At 54.8% G+C, this 20,419-nt stretch overlaps 1 protein-coding gene across 1 annotated transcript; it reads left to right on the top strand.

Annotated features, from left to right (window-relative positions):
* The first annotated feature begins 341 nt into the window (after positions 1-341).
* Positions 342-19,540, top strand: PITPNA (phosphatidylinositol transfer protein alpha). The gene is made up of 12 exons (XM_063146414.1): positions 342-484; positions 3,419-3,449; positions 8,017-8,162; positions 9,675-9,766; positions 12,179-12,186; positions 13,082-13,156; positions 13,936-14,019; positions 14,785-14,862; positions 15,274-15,384; positions 15,755-15,877; positions 16,511-16,580; positions 16,970-19,540. The coding sequence occupies exons 1-11, from the start codon at positions 465-467 to the stop codon at positions 16,556-16,558; spliced, it is 816 nt and encodes a 271-aa protein (XP_063002484.1). The 5' UTR covers positions 342-464; the 3' UTR covers positions 16,559-16,580; positions 16,970-19,540.
* The last annotated feature ends 879 nt before the right edge of the window (positions 19,541-20,419 follow it).

Raw genomic sequence — 20,419 nt, 5'->3', positions numbered from 1 at the left:
GCGCTCTGCACACGCTCAGAGCTATCCCGCCATTCGGTCTCACTTTCCGCCCAGCGAAGAAGACGCCTCAGAAACGCGCCCGTACGCATGCGCCGTTCAGCTGCCGGCGCGCGGGCGAGCGGGAGGTGGAGATGCGCGCGACCAGCCTGGCCTCGCGCCCTCCGGGCCACGTGACGCTGCCGAGGATCCCCGCCCCTCCGCGAGCGAGCGAGCAGGCCCGCCCTCTTCCCCGCCCCTCCGCGTGACGCCATCGCGTCGTCAGCATCGCGCGGTGACGTAGGGGCGGTTGCCGGGGGACGCGGCTCGGTCCCCCCTCCTCCCCCTCCCCCTCCCCCTCGGAACCCAGAGTGAGGCTGCTGTCGGCGCGGACGGAGGCGCCCCGGGACGGACCGCAGGAAGCCGCGAAGCCGCGGAGGAAGCCCGCTGGGGAGCCGGCTCCGCTGCGCCGCTCGCCCGCCCTCGCCATGGTGCTCGTCAAGGAATAGTGAGTGGCCCGGCACGGAGGGGGAAGGGGAGGGGGAGGGGGAGGGGGGGCTTCAGCTGGGGACCCCTCCCCCCCGGAATGGGGCCCTCGAAGGGCTGAAGGTCACGGGCTGCCCTCACCGCCCGCGCTGGGCGTTGAAAGGGGCGGCGGCGACCCCCGGAGGCATTGAGGAGCCGCAGCCCCCCTCCCTCTCCCCACTCGCTCGGGGTCTCCGTCCCTCCCTGCCAGGCCCTTCCTCCTCCTGCAGCTGGGGCTGGAGGGAGGGAGGGGAAAGCAGCCCCCCCCCCGCGCGCCCCATCCTATCCCGCCTGTAATCCTCGCTGGGAGACGAGAGGGAGGAGGAGGGGGCGCTTCCCCCCCCTCCCCAGGAAGGGCAAGCGGAGCCAGGCAAGGTTGTCCTTGTGGTGGACTCCTGGCGGGGAGGCGGGGGTGTTGTGCTCAGTTGGGGCTACCTCGGCCTCCTCAAGCTGACCCACCAAGGGGGCCCGGGGGGGGGGCTTGGACCTCCAGGCTGCCCCTGCTTTGGGCGGCCACGAATCCCTGCCTTCCTTGCGATGGAGGGTGCTGCTGCTTGGACAGGCAGCTTCCCGTGCGCCTCCCCTGCCACATCCCCCGTGCTGGCAGCGTCCCGGAGCCCCTGCGGGCCGATGAGCTGGACCCTCCCTCGAACATCATCGTCATCATCACCTCCTGGGGGGAGCGCTGTGCTGTGTCTCCTCTCTGGCTCCCAAGGAGGGTCCTGTCTGTCTGTCTGTCCGTCCAGTGAGAGCTTGGAAGCAGCAGCAGCTGCGGTTCCGTGTCTGACCTCTGCGAAGTTAAACTTCTGCCATTCACCCTGCATCACTGTGCATCATCCACCATGTGAACCGAGATGTGGCTCCTCCTGCTGCTCGGCCCTCTCCCTTTCTGAGAAACACCCCCACCCCCACTGTAAAGTCTTGGCTTGGGCAGGAAGGGCTCCTGCAGAAGAGCACCCCCTTTTCTACAGCTGTGGGGGTGGGGTGGAGCAGAGGTGAAAGATGCTTTAGTTTTTGAGGGGGTCCCAAAAGATGCTTTATTTCAGAGGAGCTGAACTTGTATGTTCATCCTTCTTGTTTACTACACCAGCAGTTAGTGTTGCAGCTCTTCTTGAAATGTGGGCCAGTCCTCAACGCTTGGCCGTGTGGAAAAAGGGGCCATTTGTGACCAGCTGTGTTAGGTTCCAGAGTCGGATCAATTATGGAAGTGTCTCCTGATCGTGTTCCGTTACAGGTTTCGCTTTGAAAGAAACGTTTTGAAAACGAAGGCAAATGTGCCTGCCTGGCGGTTTTACCTGTTTGCAGATTCCTCAGTGTGGTAGTCAGGTGGTAGTAGGTTGCACACAGTTCACTTTTTCCAGACAAGTCTCAACTTCCCTGTGTTGTATTTTTTGACAGCTTACTTGACAATGAACAGGGACTTACTGGTTAGCAATTGGTAACGATCTCTTGTCCTTTTGCAAATAAAGACACGTTTCCTCGTTTATCTACCAGAAGAATATCCCTCCTTATTAGGAGTTCGTGGGTCGATCTTCAACATCATATTGCTTTCTTCTAAGTGTTCTTTGTCATTATAACTGAGAAAGGGCAGGCTGTGGGTCTGTTCTGACTCCATTGCATGGCTGGGGAAAAGTCTGATACTTCCGCTTTTGACACCCGTGCTTGGGGAGCTAACATATATTTCTGGCTCTGTCCAATGATGGAGAGTAAACAAGGCAGGCCTTGTCTTTGCCTAAATACGTTGTGCAGCCACTTTCTAGATTTCCTAGTCTGCCGTGCAAACACTTCCAGAGGACTCTCCTCTCTCCTTTTGGCTGAAGGACATGTTTGCATAGTGCCAGTTTTGGGATGGGATTCCAAACTCATCTGCTTGTGCAGGTTTTGTACTTCATGAGAACTTGGGGGGCTTTGGCCCAACTGCGTCCCTGGCTTGGCAGCATTGCTCCTGGAGGCCGCTGTTGTATGGATCGCTAGTACAGATGTGTCTCTAGAGCAGCTTTCTGAGGGCCTGCTGGCTGGGGTGACAGGTGTAATAAACCAACACACCCAGAGGGCACACCAGGTTGTGGGGGGAGCCCTGCCAGCATCTTTGGGGGCGCTTCCAGTGCTGAAAGAAGGTCGTGTGAAGCTGCCATCAAAGGAGGGTGGGGGCTCAAGCCCACCCAATTTGTTCTTTCGGAAGCTGTTCACTCCAAGTATATCTTTGCTTTCCTGCAGTCCCATCAGTTGGGCTTTCAGAACATCCAAAGTTTTTCTAGATATTGATGTGTTCTTATTAAGGATCCTAATATGTAATACTTGGTTTTTTAAAAAAGTAACATGTCTGTTTCTTTGGTTCTGGTGGTTTGCTGCATTTGTGAAACTATGGCTGTAGCACATTTGCAAAGGCAAACACCTGCATGTCTGTGTACATATGCTAAACACCTTTTGGGGTTCAGCTGTGGTTTCTTTGCAGAATATTCTTTGGTGGAGCTTTGACAGGCTGCCAAAGAGGTGTCCTATCTGTGCTATGCTCAGCTCGTGGAAGTGGTCTACTCTCTCGGTCTACTCTCTCTGGCTCTCTGTTCTACCTTTTCATGCATCCTGCTAAGCTCTCATTTAGTGATAACTGTGATAACTTCGCCCTCCATTTGTGAATTGGTTTAGGAAAGTAGCCATCGTTGAGCTCTAGGATCCTGTAAGGGGTTGTGTGTTATAAGAGCAGGTGAGGTTTGCTTTCGGAAATCCTTGAATGAATTGCTCCAAGCAGCAAAGAAACCTCCCCACCTCCCCCAAGCAGGCCAGGGATACAGCGGAGGTCGGGATAGCTCAACCTGAACCCCCAGAGCTCCAGTGAGACTGTGAGTTGCTGCTACCTCTGTTTAAATTGCCCTTCCTGGCCCTGAGTGAATTTCCCTTTTTTTCTGTTTTCTTGCAGTCGTGTTATTTTGCCTGTGTCTGTGGAGGAGGTAAGTGTTCCTCACCACCACTTCTTCCTTTTCAGGGCTTTGTCTATCTTAAGTCTTGTTTAAACTTGTGGCCAGTGCCAAAGCCCAAGAAAGAGGGAGGGTCACGCTTCTGCGGATGAGAGATATTTAGAGTGTACTCTGGCAACTTACAGATCAGCTGGTCTCTTGTCGCTGGCATGTGCTTTGCCACAGGCCGGGAGTGGGTGCCTAGGACTACTGGGAGGGAACGTTATTGGTTCTGCAAGTGGTTCTTGGTGACATTGAGTCAATTACCTGGACTCTCCCATCTGGGGTGAGCCTCCCCCCCCCTGCCCCGCCCTGAGCAAGCCTTGTAGTGTTCCCGCCACTGTTAAGCACACATTGGGTGGCGTCTCCACCGTTCTCAAGTGCTCGACGGGCCTTTCTGCAGAGCCAGCTCCCTGCTTCAAAGTTAGCCTTAATTCTGCAAGTTTTCTCTTTGATGACTGCCCTAGTTTTCAGCCTGTTTGTTTAAATTATTAGGAGCAAGTTGCTGACAAAAGAATTCTGCCTTTGCAACAAGATGGAAGTGTAGCGTACTTAGGTCATACTGAAACTGATGGCACAGGGCTATCTGTCTGTACGGGGCTTCTGCTGTGCTAAAGGCTCAACCCACCCACCCTGCCCTGGATAGAAACTGGCTCTTTGAAATGGCAGAGTAAACCCTTTCCTAGCTGGAGTCGCTCTTTTGCTGACCCAGCCCCCACAGTGTGTCTACAATACATGTGTGTGTCCACAATCAACTGCACACTTCTAGGTCAAAGCTACACAGTGCCCCTGGTTTTTAAAAATGAAATGCAGCTGCAGAAGGCAGCAGTCTTGAGCAGAGTGCTGGGATAGGGGCGGCTTAATCTTCCTTCTTGCCCGTTCTTCTGCTGTTCTTCCCTTGGGGAGAAAAGCAGCAGGTGTGTGTGCATGCGCGCATGCAGTCTTGAGCACGATATTGCAATATGTAGTTTGGACTCTAGAATCAATCTTCAGTAAGACCTGCACTGTTACTTCATGGTTATGTTCCGTGATGCTAATGCCAAGGAGTTCTGTGACACCTGAAAGCTTGCCCCCAACTGATGATGTCTTGCCCATTTTGAATCTAAGAGTGAAATGGTGACATGGTATCTTGTGAGGGCTAAAGGCATTGTCAGTTGTATTTGCCTATGGTACCAGAATGTCCACTGTGCAGGCGCCAGGGACTGCTTGTGAGCAAGGAGGAAGCACGCTTGATCCAGAAGTCAGCCAGAGGGCTTTGCTGGCAGCCGTGTGGGCTGCCCACTTTTGTTTGTTGCCTGTGGTGCTTGTCCACCATCTGCCTGGCACCTCCTCATGGCTACCTCTGGGCCTGCCAGGGTAGGGGCAAGGACAAGTGATGGGAGTCTCAGGAGGGCAGGACTAGGAAAACAGAGATCAACACAAGGGGTCTTCAAAAGTGAGTCCTGTGAGGGTCCTGCTTTCACGGTGGGAGGCCTCACAGGGGCAGCTGTGTGGAAAGCTCTGTGCACGCTGGAGCTGCCCCTTGATGCTGCTCTGTTCTCCCGCCTGCCTTGTGTGGGACTTCCCTGGCCTCTGAGCCTGCCATGTTGGCTTCTCGGGGTGAGTTCTATTCTGCCACTCTGAGGCTACTCATGGGGGCTGGAGCTGGCTTGAATGGGCTGATAGCCCCCACCCTCGGCCTTTCCATGTGGTGGTTGAGCGGCAAAGACCCTCTGATGAAGTGGACCATCGTCTGCAAAAGCCTCTGCCTTGACGCATCTGCTGGTATTTAAGGTGCTGCAAGGTTCTCTCTTGGTTTTGCCAAGTTAGACTAACACGACTATCGTTGGGCGTAGTGATATGCGTTTGAGGTCTGAAATTCCTGGTTGATTGCCGGCCTTGGCCACTTACTGGTTAAAGTATTCAAAGTGTTTCTCAGCAACCCTTCATCCCCAGGGACACCAGGGCAGAGTGCACAGCGCATGGCTCACGCTAACCACGCTTAGAACACCTGGGCAAAGGAGAGAGTTTGGACCTGGCGCCGAAAAGCTCGTCATGCCGGGCTGCCACCCTGGAGAAGTCTCTCTCTCTCCCTTGTCATCCTACCACATGCTTCCCCCCCTCCCAAAAGCAAGGATGAGAAGAGAAGATCCTCCTCTGGAGAGCTCAGGATATGGGCAGGTTGACAGAGATCTCACTCGTCCATGATCTTGTTTGGTGACTTTAGGACAAATGACTCATTCTCTCTCAGCCAGGCTCCCCATGTGCTATGATGACCTTGGTTGTAGAGATAATCTACGCGAAAGTGCTCTGGGCACTTAAGGAACGGCTTTGCCTACTATGGGGATCGTGCTGCTGCCTCTGATGTAGCCCTGTCAGACACGGAGCCAAGGAGGGCTGGGGCTCGTTGGTCCAGGGTCTGTAGGATGGCGTGCCTCGAAGGGAAGCTGTGTGTTGCTCCGGGGGCCTTTGCAAGCCTTCGTCTCCTAGATGGGACCCCTGGAATTCGCCTGCAGCTGCTGCTCCAGAGGCTTTCTGGCTCCCGTAATTGAGATGTGTAGCCGATCCAGCCTCCTGCACGGAGCTCCCTTTGAGACCTTCGCTTGTGTTTGTGGCTTTGGTGTCGTCTGGCTACTTGCAAATCACAAATCAACAGAGGCAAACTGGTGCCCAGTTTCAATTAAAGAGATTGGGGAATTGGCAGGGCTTGAAAAACCTTGCAGGAGCTGCAGCCGCTGGGCCCAGGAGGGGGGGTGCTGGGTGAAGGGCTCAGGCCTCTTGCTCGGAGGCTCCGCTCAACTGGGTTGGGTCAGGGGAGTGGGGTGGGAAGCTGAATAGGTCCTGAGAGAGCTAGTGGTCGGCTGATGCATTTCCCTTTTTGCTAGACCCTCAACCTTCCCTGAAGCAAAAGAAAACCTTGCCAAATAAGGCATCTTACACGAATTAAATGAAACACCCCCTCCCCGTTTTTCGCATCGTGTATCCTGATGTGAGACCGTGGGTGCCGTGCTTGAGGGCGGCTGTTCTCCCTGCTCTGCGTGGGCATGTGCTGCGAGAGCCATGCTAGAAAACCCTTGGGTCATTGCTTGCTTTCAGGTTCCATCTTCAGAGGGGATTTAGGCTTGGATATGAAGCCCCCCCATCACCCCTTCCCTCTTGCAGGCTGTGTGGGTGTGTTCTCAGCTGCTATGTCTCCCAGGGATAGAGGTTGTGCATTTCTCAGCTGCTCCCACAAACTGAGCAGCTTCACGAGGACGAATGAAAGGCAGACTGGCATTGCGTGTCCCCTCTAGCATTTGGAGTCCAGCCTGGAAGGGTAGGGCTCCAGGCAGAGGCAGGGGGCTTGATGCCAGGTGCCCAGGCAGCCTACCAAGGCCCAAGAGCTCCTTTGGGTGAGCCGCATGCCTGGGCCAAGCTGTCCCCTCCAGGGGCAGGCAACTCGTCCTCCTTCCTGGGAAAGGAGCCCTGGGGCACTTCCTTTGGAGGATCCCCCAGGGATCTGCTCTTATTTAACACTCCACTTTATCTGGGCCTCCTTCCTTGTTCCAATGGGATTAGAGGATCAGAAATCATAGGGAGGATTAAGGGGTGAAGATGGCAGGGCGGCCGCCTGATCCTCTTAGTGCCTGGACCCGAGCTGGCAGAGGAGAGAGTGAGCGCCCTGCGCGCACGTCTGGGTGGCTCAGTCTTGGGCGTCCCCAGGGGACCCCTCCCCCCCCCCGGTGACCAAAGCCACTCAATCCGTCCCGCCACTTTCTCTTTCTGCTGCGCCGCTGTGAGGTGGGACGCGCTTCTGCCCGCGAAAGCTTTTCACAATTCTCATGGCAGTGTGCCAAGATCTGGTCCTGAGAAGGGGCTGATGGCCTAGAAAGCCATAGTGCTGCAGAACTTGGACCAGGCATAGATGCCCTAGTGCCCTCCAGGTGCTTTGGACTACAACCCCCATCATCCATGATGGCTGGGGCTTATGGAGGGCCCCAGGTTGCCTGCATCTGGGCTAGAGCATTGGACTTGAGTTGGGCAGGCCCAGGGCCACATCCTGCTCAGCTATAAGGCCTGGTGCTGCCCTTCTGTATGTGTCCTTTGGGAGGAGGCCTCTGGCTGTTCTTTCACAGGGCTGGATGGACTGGGGTCCCAAGTGCTCTATGGCACAGGGCCGTGCACCTGACCCGGGGGTGGTCTTCCCCGGGGGCTCAGCAACTCATACTCCCAGGGCAGGGGCTGCGGCTGGAGGACTTTGTGCCTGCTTTGCATGCAGACTGCCCCAAGCTCAGTCTGCGGCTTCTCCAGTTCAAAATGGAGCCCTGCTAGCAGGGGATGGGAGTGCGCCCCCCTCCCTCTCTGCCTGAGACCCCAGAGAGCTGCTGGTGTGCAGGTGGCCTTACGGGGCTGGAGGGAGGGGTCTGCGTTGTGTCCCTCTGACTTCACATCTGGCCCCTGGAGGAGGAATAGAAGGGTACAAGGCGGTCTGCCTGCTATTGTTGCTGCTGCTGCGTCTGTTGGGCCTTATTGCCTGCTTTCTTCCAGCCTCCTTGCTTGCTGCTAATGCAAACCCATCCCGGTTTGTGTCTTCCTCCTCCAGTATCAGGTGGGTCAGCTGTACTCCGTGGCAGAAGCCAGCAAGAATGAAACCGGAGGTGGCGAAGGGGTGGAAGTCTTGGTGAACGAGCCCTATGAGCGCGATGGAGAGAGGGGCCAGTACACGCACAAGATCTACCACTTGCAGAGGTACGTGGCCGAGGGAGGCCAGCTGGAGCGCTTTGGCCAGGCCATTCCTCAGCATGAAGCGCTCTTGGCCAGCCAAGGCTTTGCCTGGTGTCCCCAGTGGGGGGGGAGGGGCGGCATGGTCTGCTTCTCTTTTGCCTTTGAGATCCTGGAGCTGCTGCTGCTGCTGTCGTAGAGCTGGGCGGGGGGCTCCTTGGAACCTTGTCCAGCCCTCTGCTGTAGTGAGGGATCCCACTTCAAGTGGCCTCCAGAAGCTTCCAGGCGAGGCTTTGATTGTGCTTCCACTCTGCCTCATTCACAGAATTTTGCAGGGCGCCTGGGAAGATGACATCCTCTTCCATTCATAACCCTCCCGGGTTTTAGTCCCATAGCATCTTCCATCTTTTTTCTTGCCAGAAAAAAATCTGTTAAGGAAGGAAAGGCCAAATTGCTGCACGTGGCCTGCTGAGTGCTTAATCCGAGGTTTGGGCATCCTGGCCTCTAGAGAAGGGACACCCCCACCCCCACCCCCACCCCACACACTGTGACCTGGGAGGCCCCTGTGCTTGAGCAGACCCAGCCAGATATTTGCTGTAGACGGTCTTGAATGCCTCTCGTGTGGAAGATACCTCCTCCCCACCGCTGCCCATTACGTGCTCCACCATCTTTGTGGTTTGGGAGTTTGTGCAGCCTAAAACGTTTCTCCCTTGGGAACAGTTTGAGCTGGTTCCCCTTGTCCTGCTCATGGTGGACTGGAAGAGCCATGGATCCCCCTCCTCTTGCCCCATGTTGACGGGTTCAACGGGCCAGCTTTGATTCTGGCTCCTGTGGTTAGCTCTTATTGCTCCTGGAGAAGTCAGCATTCCTGGCCTGGGTGCAGAGTCCCCCGGGCAGAGATGGTGTAGGCCGGACACGTGTTCAATGCGGTTCTTCAGGTCATAGGGTCACACACACACACGTGGTGTCACAGAAAGGACTCCTGGAACCCTTTTGATGAGGTGACAAGCAAATAGAGGCGGGGAAGAGCGGAGGAGCTGCCAAGGGCTGCTGTGTGTTGCACAGTTCCTTGGGGCTCACTGGGTGGGTTTCTTTCTGGATCTGCTCACGGAGCTCTTCGGCCTCCTCCCCGTGTGACCAAGTGCCTGTGTGCACGTGGAGTGATCTGTGGCAGTGCTGGTGGCGTTCCTGCGCTCCGCCTTCTAAACTGGGCTAGGGTTGAGTTCCGAGCGCCTCAGCATCTGCTGCTGCAAGCAGGGCAGCGGTTTCCCTCCACTTGGTCTGACCTTGGTGGTGCTTAATCCTTTGTGTTCAGGGCTGGGCTGGGGGAGGACACGGGGGTTTACGTAAACTTGCCAGCTGTTGCAGCTGGCAGTAGAAAAATCAGCAGCTTGGAAGCCCCGGGCCCTGCTGTGTGTGGTGGGGGGCGGGGGGGCTGCGTGTGTCTGTCTGTGAGTCTTGCAATCCTGCCTTTTGAACCCCGTCCCGTATCTGAGATGCCACTGAACGGCAGCCACTCCTTCTTTCCCATGCCTGCAGCAAAGTCCCTCCCTTTGTGAAGATGCTGGCCCCCGAGGGAGCCCTCAACATTCACGAGAAAGCATGGAACGCCTACCCTTACTGCCGGACCGGTGAGTACTGGTGGGGAAACGGCAGCCTGGTTGGGCAGCCTGCCGTTTAGCTAAAGGCCTGGGCTCCTTTTGGCAGAGCCAAGCATGTGAGATCTTTTAGGCAGAAGGAGTGGTGATGGGCAAGTATCCATTCTTGGGGGATCCTGCTCTCTGGCTGTTTCCACAGGAAGGCCCCAATTCTGCTTCCATCTGTGAAGTCCGTGCCATTTTTTGTCTGGGCTCTGGCTTCAGGGGCAGTGCCAGGCCTTCCTGGTTGAGTTAGCCAGCAGGTGCCTTTTGGCGCTCTTCGTTCTGAATTGCCATGGCAGGGTTTCCGCCTGCTGTCTGGGCGTTTCACCCACCTGCTGTGAAATACACAAACTCTCCTTAGCCTGGGGATCAAAGCATCTGCTAGTCAGGAAGTGTGGGAGAGCGTGCTGTGCTCCTGGGGTTGCTGTCGCAGGGTGGATGCCTGAACGCAGGGAAGCGGCCAGCTCCTGGGCACGCGAGGGCTGGCAGGCACAGCCGTGAGGCTCTGCAGGAGCGCCTGGGCCAGCTGTCCTGTGCCTGGCTTATCACATTAGCACTGTGCCTTGGGAAGGGATCTGCAGCCAAGGCATGGCCGGTGAGTCCTCAGGGGAGGGCCGGTCCTCTGGACAGTGGAGCATGGTTTGGCCAGTGTAGGGCTATGGAGAGCATTTCCTGGGATCACTCCGGTTTCCCCAGCTGCTGGCAGCTGCAAGCGTCTGGGCGCCAGCTCCCCATGCTGAGGAGAGCATCCTGGGCTGCTCTCCCACCACCTGTGGAACTGCACAGCCACGGTCCCTTGAGCTCCCATGTCCCCCGGCCCTTTGCTTGGCTTGCTGCTTTGGCTGGGGAGTGAGCAGCGTTGTCATCCTGCTGCGAGTCTATAGCATTCCCAGAGAGGACCCTGGAACAGAATCTGAGTGGCGTTTTAGAAATCCCTTCTTTCCGCAAGGCCCAAAAGAGCGAGGGTCACATGGGAGATCCGCCTCCGTGTGCTGCTGCTGACCTTTTGGGGGTTGAGCAGCTGCTCGCGGCCCACTCCCCTGAGCTCTGGGTCCCTCCCTTGCCGTAGGATGGGGGCCCTGCTTCAAAGACCTCCTGGGGCTGCATGCCAAAGGGAACATCATAGCCACTGATGGTCGGCGTACGTTTCTGGATGTTTCTGTAGAGAAACATACAGGGCAGCAAACCCGCCCCCCCAGGCGCTGTCTGTCCCGTTCCTGAGGCCTCCCTCTGGAAAGGTGACCTGAACGCCACAGCAGAAGTCGCCTTGCTTGAGCAGCTGCCTGGCGCGCTGCTTCGAAGTGTAGGCTCCCATCCTGCTACTTTTGACTTCTCATTTTTAGAATGGAAACCATGGAGTTGCGGACCGGGACTCTCAGGCTGACACCAGATCTGCCCTGGCTTCTTGGCTCATGAATAATTGAGCCCAGCTATCTGCAGAGTCTGGTTACTGGCAGCAAGGTGTATCGATCTGAGGGCTGGGTCTGGTTACCGTGAGGAGGGCCGCAGCGCCCTTTGAGGCGGCCACCTTTTCCCCTTTGCAGGGCTGGGCGGCGTGTGACCTCTCATCTGCAAGAGGGAGGAGGTGGCCTGGCCAAAAGCAGCCAGCTGACCTGGCATGTTCCACCTTCTCATCTAACTGGGTGGATCCAGGGAGCAAACAGCTGCCATGGGGCAACTCGAGGCTGCTCCAAGATGCCCCGTTGCAAATGGCTGGGGCCGTGCTGGAAGGTGGGCCTTCTCTTTCTTCAGGGGAGCTTCTGCACTGCCTGAGCAAGCAAAGCGTGTCAAGTTGGGGCCGGGAGCTGAACTCTTGCCTTCAGGCATGAAGCTGCAGGAGCCGTGCGTGCTCTTGCTGTGCGCAGGATTCGGCTAATCCAAAGAGTGCTTAAAGGGCCACATGGGCCCACATATAGGACATGGCCTCCCCTCTGCCATTGGGTGCAAGGTTTGAGCTGAGGGTTGTCCCAGCCCTGGAAGACTGGGGAGGGGGATGACGGCAGGAGAGGCTGGCTCTGGGCTCTCCCGGGGGCCTGAACCTCACAGGCCGGGCTCTCCAAGCAGAGCGGGAAGGCACAGGGCCCCTCTTGCACACAGGCTTGGGCCAGAGCCCTAAAGGCTTGCTGGTGTTTCGGCAAGAGGGCGCACTGGGTCCTTCGCTTGTATTTGGGCAGTGAGATCTCTTCCTGCCGGGGGAGTGGGGCACTGGGGCGTGACTGCACCCGCGAGCCATTGGCCATCGGCAAGTGCTCCAAGGGCCACTTTCTCAGGCTTGGGGCCTGGTTGCTGCTGCTGCCGCTGCCAGCATTAGGGGTGAGGAGGATGTTACTGTTGCATGTCTGGGTTTTTATCTCTCTCATTAAAACTGTATCTTTCCTTTCATGTCTTGGGTTTTTGGAGCAGTTATTACAGTAAGTATGGCCTGCAGCCCCTCCCTTGGAAGCGCGTGTGTGTGTGTGTGTGTGTGTGTGTGAGTGAGAGAGAGAGAGAGAGAGAGATGCTGCTGCTGCTGCTGTCATTTCGGGCAAGTTTGGCCTTTGGTATTTGTAATTGTTTGGCAAAGGGGTGTTGGTACTGCCTGGTTGTCTCCCATTCCCTTTCAATTCACACCAACTCCCCCGTTGACTGACAAGGGAAGTGACCCCAGCTGCATCACCTCCTCCCACCCAACACCCTGCTCCCCTCCTCTAGGCAAGCCTTGGCAGCTCCCTCTGCTGGCCTCCCCTCCTCCCACCAGGGCCCCTCCCCCACTCCCTGCCACTGCTGCCCCCGCTCCCCGGCCACAGGGCAGGCGTGGCCTGTATCACAGGAAACATGGCAGCCATTCCTGGGATTCCAGTGGTCCCCCCAGAAGGGGCTGGTGCATCCTCCTGCGACCCTGGAGAGTCTGACTCAGCCTGAGGCGGCTTCATCGGTTCTTCAGGGCATCAGCCCGTTGCCCTTGCCTGCCTGTCTGTCTGCTGGGAGCACACAGTGGCTTGGTTAGGGCTAGGGCTGCTCCTGCCTCATGTCTGTGGCACGGTGAAAACAGTGTTGGTGGCATGCCAGCCTCTCTGCCAGAACCCCACAAGGACAGGGTTTCTTGTAAGGCTCCTGCGGGCTGTAATTCCCATGGATGCCGTGAGGTGACCCCAGTCGGTATCTGTGTGAGATGCATGGGACTTCACAGAGCTCCCTAAACCAAAAGAAGGTCTCTGCCTCTAGGAGCACCCAGTGTTGGAAGCAGGGAAGGCAAAGATGGAAGGGGGAGCATCTGTGGCTGCCCAAGGCATTTTCCCAGGTCATAAGGTCTTCTCTTTTTGGCAGAACGAGTACATGAAAGACGACTTTCTGATCAAGATTGAAACCTGGCACAAAGCAGACCTGGGCATGCAGGAGAACGTAAGTGCCCCCTGCAGGTGGCCGGCTCTTGGCCTTGTAGGCAGCCACCCAAGAGGGCTTTGTCTTTCTAGGAGGAGCCAGGACAAGGGATGGTTTGGGCAGCGCTTCTAGTCCTTCTGCCGATGGTCCTGGCAACCACCGCGTGAGGAATACTGCTGCCGCTCTCCCTTCCTAGGCACAAAGGGGAATGTGGCTGCCAAGGACGGCTCATCCGCTTTTGGCTGGGTGCTGCCAGCCACCGCCTCCCTGCCCCGGCTGTGGGAACGGGACAAACAAGCCACCTTCCTGTCTGGAGCGCAGCGAGAGGCGCATCCCCTCAAGGGTCTCACGATACAACTGCATCTCCAGGCGGGTGCAGAGCAGCCTTGCGGGGCTTTTCTGCGGCACGATCTCCTGTGCATCTCCCCTGGCCTTGCCAGCCTCAGGGCAAATGTTCCCTTGGCCTCCTCTGGAAGGGAGCCTGGTCTTCCTTTGCTTTAGGGCAGGAGCTGTTGCTGGCTGGGCTGGAGGGAGCAGCCTCTCTTGTCCGCTGGGGGGTTGGGCTTTTCTTGAGTCTCCTTCCAGTGTCTCCCGCTGATATTTTTCCTTGCTGTTTTTCAATTAACCTATTCCTTTTCCTGGTAATTGCTTCTTGTATGTTGTATTCTCATTTTGTATTTGCCACCCTGAGAAATCCCAGGGGTTGCTTGAGACACAAGATTGAAGTCTTCAAAGCAGGAGGTTGAGGAGCAGGTGGCATCCTGACATCGAAAGTGATCTCCCCCTTTTCCTGCTTGCAGGTTCATAAGCTGGACCCCAATGAATGGAAGAATGTCGAAGCCGTCTATATAGACATTGCAGATCGGAGTCAAGTGATTACGAGGGTATGGCCACAGGCGAGAGCTTCCGGAAGAGGGATTCTCTTGGACTGGTGGATAATGGCGCCTGGGAGCAGAGGGGGAGAGGGTCTGGAGGACGACAGAGTCCTCCATGGAGCAGTTTCCAGCTGGAAGAGCTGTGCCTTGGGCAGAGCCACAAATAGCTACTTGGGATGTGCTGGGTTGGAAGTGACCTTGCACGCCCATGTGCAGGCAGAGATTGGAAGGAGGGCATGCTTCAGAATTGACTTCTAAAAACAAAACACGCACCTCCGCCTCCACAGCTTGCAGCTTCTGGCTTCTTTTGGGGGTGGGGAGTTCTGGGAGAGTTCCACGTTGCCAAGCTCCCCAGCAGGACCTTAACCCCCAGCAGGACCTGCCCGTTCCGTTGCTCAGCCTTGGAAGCAGCAGCGAGGCTGTTCAGGTCAGCCGAGCCCCATTTCACAAGACGAGCACGAACACGGTCTGCTGCTGGTAGCTCAGGTCACACAGTGCAGGGGAAAGGTGGAGGTGCCCAGCTAGGAAGGTGTGTGTGTGGGGGGATTCCCCAGTGCCCCCAAAGTCTGAGGAAGTGTCAGCAAGGCGCCTGTAGATGTCCTGCTTCAAGCTGTGCTCATTCCTGGTGCCGCCGCAGCAGAGCCTTTGAGCTGGGAGATGTGGTCTTTCCCCCTGATCCACTTTGGGCTTTCAAGGGAAAGCGGAGGCTTCCAGGCGACAGGACAGTGGGTTACTTCCCCTGCAGTAACCTCCTTCCTGTTCTCTTTGCCGCAGGATTACAACCCGGAGGAAGACCCAGCAAAATTTAAATCCGTGAAGACCAGCCGCGGCCCTCTGGGGCCCAACTGGAAGGTGGGCACTCTTCCCTGTCGCACAGCTGGTGGTGGTGGTGGGGCTTTGATGTGGTTCCAACACTAGGCTGGGCGCTGCATGGAATTCCAGTTGGGGGAAAGTGCTTTGTAGACCATGGTGCTCAAAGAGCTGCCAAGACGATACTATCTCAGGAGTTGCGTGTGGCTGTAGCTTTGCGGAAGGTGGGCCAGGCCTGCCAAGGCCTCCTGGACAGTTTGAAGCAGAACCGAGACATGGAAGGGGGGTCACAGCTCGTGCTTTTCTCTCCTGGCCTACTGTTTGGGGCTGGATGGGGTGCTGCAAGAATGAAGGGGACAGAGAGGTGGGAGGAGGTGTGGGCTGGTTGAGGGGCTGGGCCGCTGCTCTGCACTGGCAGGTACCATCCTGAAGGGTCGTCTCTTCCGTTTGCAGAAGGAGCTGGGCAAGCAGGCCGGCTGCCCATACATGTGTGCTTACAAGCTTGTAACAGTGAAGTTCAAGTGGTGGGGGCTGCAGAACAAAGTTGAGAGCTTTATACAGAAGGTGAGTGGCAGGGGTGCCATCCGCGAACGGCAGCAACAGCACCTCAGCCCTTCAGCAGAGGAGATGCTGCAGCCCGTGGCGCGCTGCCTTCACAAGGGCCCTTTTCCAGACTGGGCTGGGTGGCAGGCTTGCCCATTCTTCTCTGGCGGTTGACGGGGCCTTCGCTCGTGTGGGCTCTACGAGAGAGCTCTTGCCTTCTCCAGCGTGTCTGCAAGACTTTGGAAGAGTCGGTTGCTGACCACGGCCCAGAATGCTGGAATAGGCTCCTGGGAGAATGCCGTGGCATCGCTCGGCTGCTGTGCATCACGGTGGAATGCCCTTCATGCCCCCCCCCCCCCCCGGTTCCAAATTGTGGCTTCTTCTTTTGCAGCAAGAGAGGCGGCTTTTTACAAATTTCCACCGGCAGCTGTTCTGCTGGCTTGATAAATGGGTTGATCTGACAATGGAGGATATTCGCAGGATGGAGGATGAGACAAAGAGGCAGCTGGATGAGGTGAGCCTTCCAGGGCTGGTGTCCCCAGCAGGGACCACTGATGGTTAAGGACTGGAGTCAAGTGTGGGGTGACTCTGGATGCATGGGGATTTCACTCGATGTTCCTTCTGCTTGTGGGTCCAGGCACACCTCGCTGGGGCACCTTGAAGCCCATTCTGACTCAAGTCCGTATCCGATTGTGAGCTTCAGTTTTTTTATTTTCGCATTAAAATGTCTATGCATATTTTTATGCGTATTTTTCTAAACGTAGGCATTGGTTGTGCACATCTTTGAAATGTATGCATTTCTCAAAAGTACTCTTTTTTAATGCACATTTTTAAAATGAGCACGTGCTGTTGAACACATTATTTAGGACGGGTCTGCGACTCACATTGCAAGCTTCAAAGTGTGTGGGCTCTGATCACAGATCATGGCTGAGTCCATATTCTGCCCAGATGAGGCAAACCTGGTAAATCCTGATTAAATACAAACTGGAACTAATTTCTCGTACATCCCGACATCTCGTGCATGAAATGAGAGCCTGCTGAGGTCTCTTGCTTGCTCTTTTCTGACTGGTTGGTAGCAGGAAAATGGTTGAGTTTTGCCCTGGCCTGATTTAGCAAGATACCAAAGATTGCTTTTTTCCTATTGCAGATGAGAGAAAAGGATCCCTTGAAAGGAACATCTGCTGCAGACGACTAGTGTGGATTCCTCTTTATGCGCGGTATGTGGTTCCCCACCTCCACCACGGCCTCAGATGAGACCTGTCAAGATAAAACATAAATCCGTGGGGTCGATGCCTCTGAGAAAGAGAGCTGGGACTGTTATGACAGCTTCGGCTATTGGGCGGTATAAAAATGTAATAAATAAATAAATAAATAAATAAATGACCCTGCAGGGAAACACTCACTGAGGAACCCATTGATGTCCCAGACAGTAAAAGCCCCTCTCTGCAGACCCTGTCCTTGACAAGGATTCGAGCATGTCCGTAACTCGCCTTATGCCCTGCAGTGCTGCTTTCTTGGGCACTTGGAGCATGTCTTCCAATTTGTCCAAGTAATCCAAATGGTGTCTCTCTCTCTCTCTCTCTGTCTCTCTTTTCCTTCCCTTCAGTTTGCAAACCAGCCAGCAGGAAGGCCCAGGAACTCCACCCTCTTGACCAATGGACCATCTCCGGATCACGTCCTTCTATCTCCAGTCTGCAGACAACCTCCAATCTCCCCGAGTTAACTCTAGTTGCCCTTAATATCGTGAGCCAATAGAGTGTCCTGAGCACTCTGGCCTTGGCACCTGGGCAGGAGGCGGCTCCTTTGGGATGCTTTGGGACTCTGCCACCTTCCCCAAAGAGTGCCCGGGCCAATCCCATGGGCCTCTTTAATTTCCATGTGGCAGTTTTAGCTGTAGTAGTCTTGTGATGTGGTGATTTAGGTTTCATATGTGTATATATATATATTTCCCCCCTTTTAAACATTGGGATAAACTGCTGCCTTTGTTCTCTCCAGCTCTTCACTTTTCTTTGTCCGTTTGTGGAGAGGGGAACTCAGTATTAGCGTGTACTGATTGCTATTCTGTAGGATACTAGGCCAACTTTTTTGCTCTCCGAGTAACAGGAATGGGCAGGGGTTCCTGGTGTCCAGCGTCAGGCATTGCTGCTAACACACAACTCTTGAAACACCCTGGTGGTTTCTGCTCCTTGCCCAGTTTTCTTGTTTTTCAGCCCCTGTCGATATAGTTCTGGGGGCCTTTGATCAGTGTTGCTGCTTTTGGGGCTGTGTGCGTTGGGGCAGGTGACTGCGTTGACCTCTTAGAACAGTTATGGACGTAGTCCTGGGAGTCCACTTTCTTGTCCTTTATTGCTGTAGTTAAGCCGGATGGTCTCTTACCTGACCACTGAAAAATTGCACAAGCAGAATTCAGATATTCTTTTCCGTTTTGCTCAGGTGCGCCTGCGTTGGAGGTCTGTGCTGCTTCAGGGCAATAAGGCCCTGCAGTCTGAGCAGGGAGTTTGCAGAGGGGGGAGTTTGCTTGCCTCTTCAGCCGTTGAAAGCTGCAAATCTTCTCTAAAAGGCAGCGGAGCTCTTTGCTGCTAGGAGAGCAGCCCCCACCTGTTGAGGGGATGCTAAAATCCAGGCGTGTCTCACCGTGGGGCTGTTCTCTGCTTTAGACAATCAAACGGGCAGGATGGAGCTGAGCAAACACTGCCAGGAGCAGCAGAAACTCATGGCGTGGGGGAGGAAGCTGCAGCTCTGCTCCCACTCGCCCTCCAAAGCAGACTGCAGCTCCTAAGGCAGTGGCTTCCTCCAGGGATGTTGCTTTCATTTCACTCTGGAAGGGGAGAGGGACACAGGCCTTCCCGGAGCATAGAGGAAAGGTTTGGGCAGGGAGGAGGGTGGCCCTGCCTCTGGGGGGAGGCAGTTTATCCCTGTTATCCTATTGTTTTGTTCATTATTTGCCTTATTGATGTCCAAGTGCAATAAGCAAACTTAATCTATCCTGGTAGCTCTCTTTCTCTGACTATCGCTCTTGGGAGACGCTTTCTTAATGACCTTGGAAGGCTCTTTTTTTGGTAATTTGAGTTTAGCAGGCTCACCAGGTGGAAATGAATGGCAGAAATGGGACTCGGCTCAGCATTGGAACCTTTTCTGTGGTGGGAGAGAGAGTGGGAACCCCCAGCAGCCGAGCCAAAGTCCTTGGGGACCAGGAATGTGTTGAGTACTCCTTTGTTCCTCCCCCCCAGGGCAAGCAGGCCCCTGGCTAATCTTCCTGTAGTGTAAAAAACAACAACAGAGAACTGGGAATTAAAACACTGAACTTTTGGGGGGTTAATAAGATGTAAGAGGATTCTTGTGCTTGAATGCGTTACTGTTTTCATGGCTGTTGTTATATCACTCCTGCTGCTGAAAGATTTGTGTTTTCGCTGAGAGGCTTTCTAGCCGTTGACAACGTATCTCTATGGAAACAGATGGTGACATTTTGAAGGGTGGGGGAGAGAATAATAAAAAGAAGAGATTGCAATATGAAGGTGCGAAAGCTCTTCTTAAAACACAAGGCTTTCCTGCATAGCCGTAAGAGCAAGAGAAATGCAGATAACTTCCAGTCTGTGTCTCCTCCATTCTGCTCTTTGTGTTTGAGTTTATCTAGAGTCTCCCCCCCCCCAAGCTGCACTTGAGGCCTTTATTGAGCCTTTTCCTCCCCAGCTGCAACCATGACTGACCTCTTTGTTCCTGCTGGGGAGGGGGAAGAGAGGAGAGGAGCGTGGCGATGTGAGCCGTGGCAAGTGCTCTGTACAGTGCGTTGCATATGGCTGTCTCCTCCAGAAGCCCCAGACCCGTTGGCTTCTAGGGGAGGAGAGCGGCTGGAGCATTGAGACGACGCACCCTGCAGGTCCCTCCTGGGCTGCCCTGCTTGGGTTTCCAGTCAGCTCTGCAGCTCCGGCGGGGGAGAGAAGGCCCCCGGCCCCCAGCATGCTCTTGCCTTCTGGGCTCGTCCTTGGCTGGCCCCTGCAGGGAGGCCCTGGCCAGTTTTGATTGGTTTCCTCATGCTATTCCTTTTTATGGCATACACTTCGTAGAATTGATTAGATGGTCTCATTGTTTCTTTCATGTGAGTTTGTGCCTTTTTTGTCTCCCAATCTTCCAATACAGGCATATTGGAAACAACTCTAATAAAATCATAGACAGAGTATTCTGGAGTAGTGATTGATTGACTCATGTTTATTTTTGATAGTGGGAGAAAAGGGGTCTGTGGCGTCACCAACCTCAGTGACATCTTTTATCAAACCTCTCTTTTGCTGCCACCACCCTATTCTTTATTTTCTAAAAGAATGAGGGAATATATCTTGATTTCAGCAAAGCTTTTGACAAAGTGCCACATGATATTCTGATTAACAAACTAGCTAAAAGTGGGCTAGATGGAACAACTATTAGGTGGATTCACAATTGGCTATAGAATCGGATTCAAAGAGTACTTATCAATGGAACCTTCTCAAACTGGGAAGAGGCAAAGAGTGGGGTGCCGCAGGGCTCAGTCCTGGGCCCAGTGCTCTTCAACATTTTTATTAATGATTTGGACAAGGAGGTGCAGGGAACGCTGATCAAATTTGCAGATGACACAAAATTCGGTGGGATAGCTAATACCCTGGAAGACAGAAACAAACTTCAAAGTGATCTTGATAGGCTGGAGTGCTGGGCTGAAAACAACAGGATGAAATTTAATAGGGATAAATGCCAAGTTCTACATTTAGGAAATAGAAACCAAATGCATAGTTACAAGATGGGGGATACTTGGCTCAGCAATACTGCAAATGAGAAGGATCTTGGAATTGTTGTAGATCGCAAGCTGAATATGAGCCAACAGTGTGATGTGGCTGCAAAAAAATGCAAATGTTCTTTTGGGCTGCATTAATGGAAGTATAGCTTCCAAATCACACAAAGTACTGGTTCCCCTCTATTCGGCACTGGTTAGGCCTCATCTAGAGTATTGCGTCCAGTTCTGGGCTCCACAATTCAAGAAGGACGCAGACAAGCTGGAGCGTGTTCAGAGGAGGGCAACCAGGATGATCAA

The sequence above is a fragment of the Elgaria multicarinata genome, chromosome 22 (assembly GCF_023053635.1).
Source record: "Elgaria multicarinata webbii isolate HBS135686 ecotype San Diego chromosome 22, rElgMul1.1.pri, whole genome shotgun sequence".
In the NCBI taxonomy this organism is placed as follows: Eukaryota; Metazoa; Chordata; class Lepidosauria; order Squamata; family Anguidae; genus Elgaria; species Elgaria multicarinata.
Note: the sequence above shows the minus strand (reverse complement) of the source record. Positions and strands in the feature narration are given on the sequence as shown.

Coding starts and splice junctions, on each gene's coding strand:
- PITPNA (XM_063146414.1), top strand. CDS start 465: ATGGTGCTCGTCAAGGAATA. Junction 14,020..14,784: donor GGAGTCAAGTGATTACGAGG/GTATGGCCACAG, acceptor TCTTTGCCGCAG/GATTACAACCCGGAGGAAGA. Junction 14,863..15,273: donor CTCTGGGGCCCAACTGGAAG/GTGGGCACTCTT, acceptor TTCCGTTTGCAG/AAGGAGCTGGGCAAGCAGGC.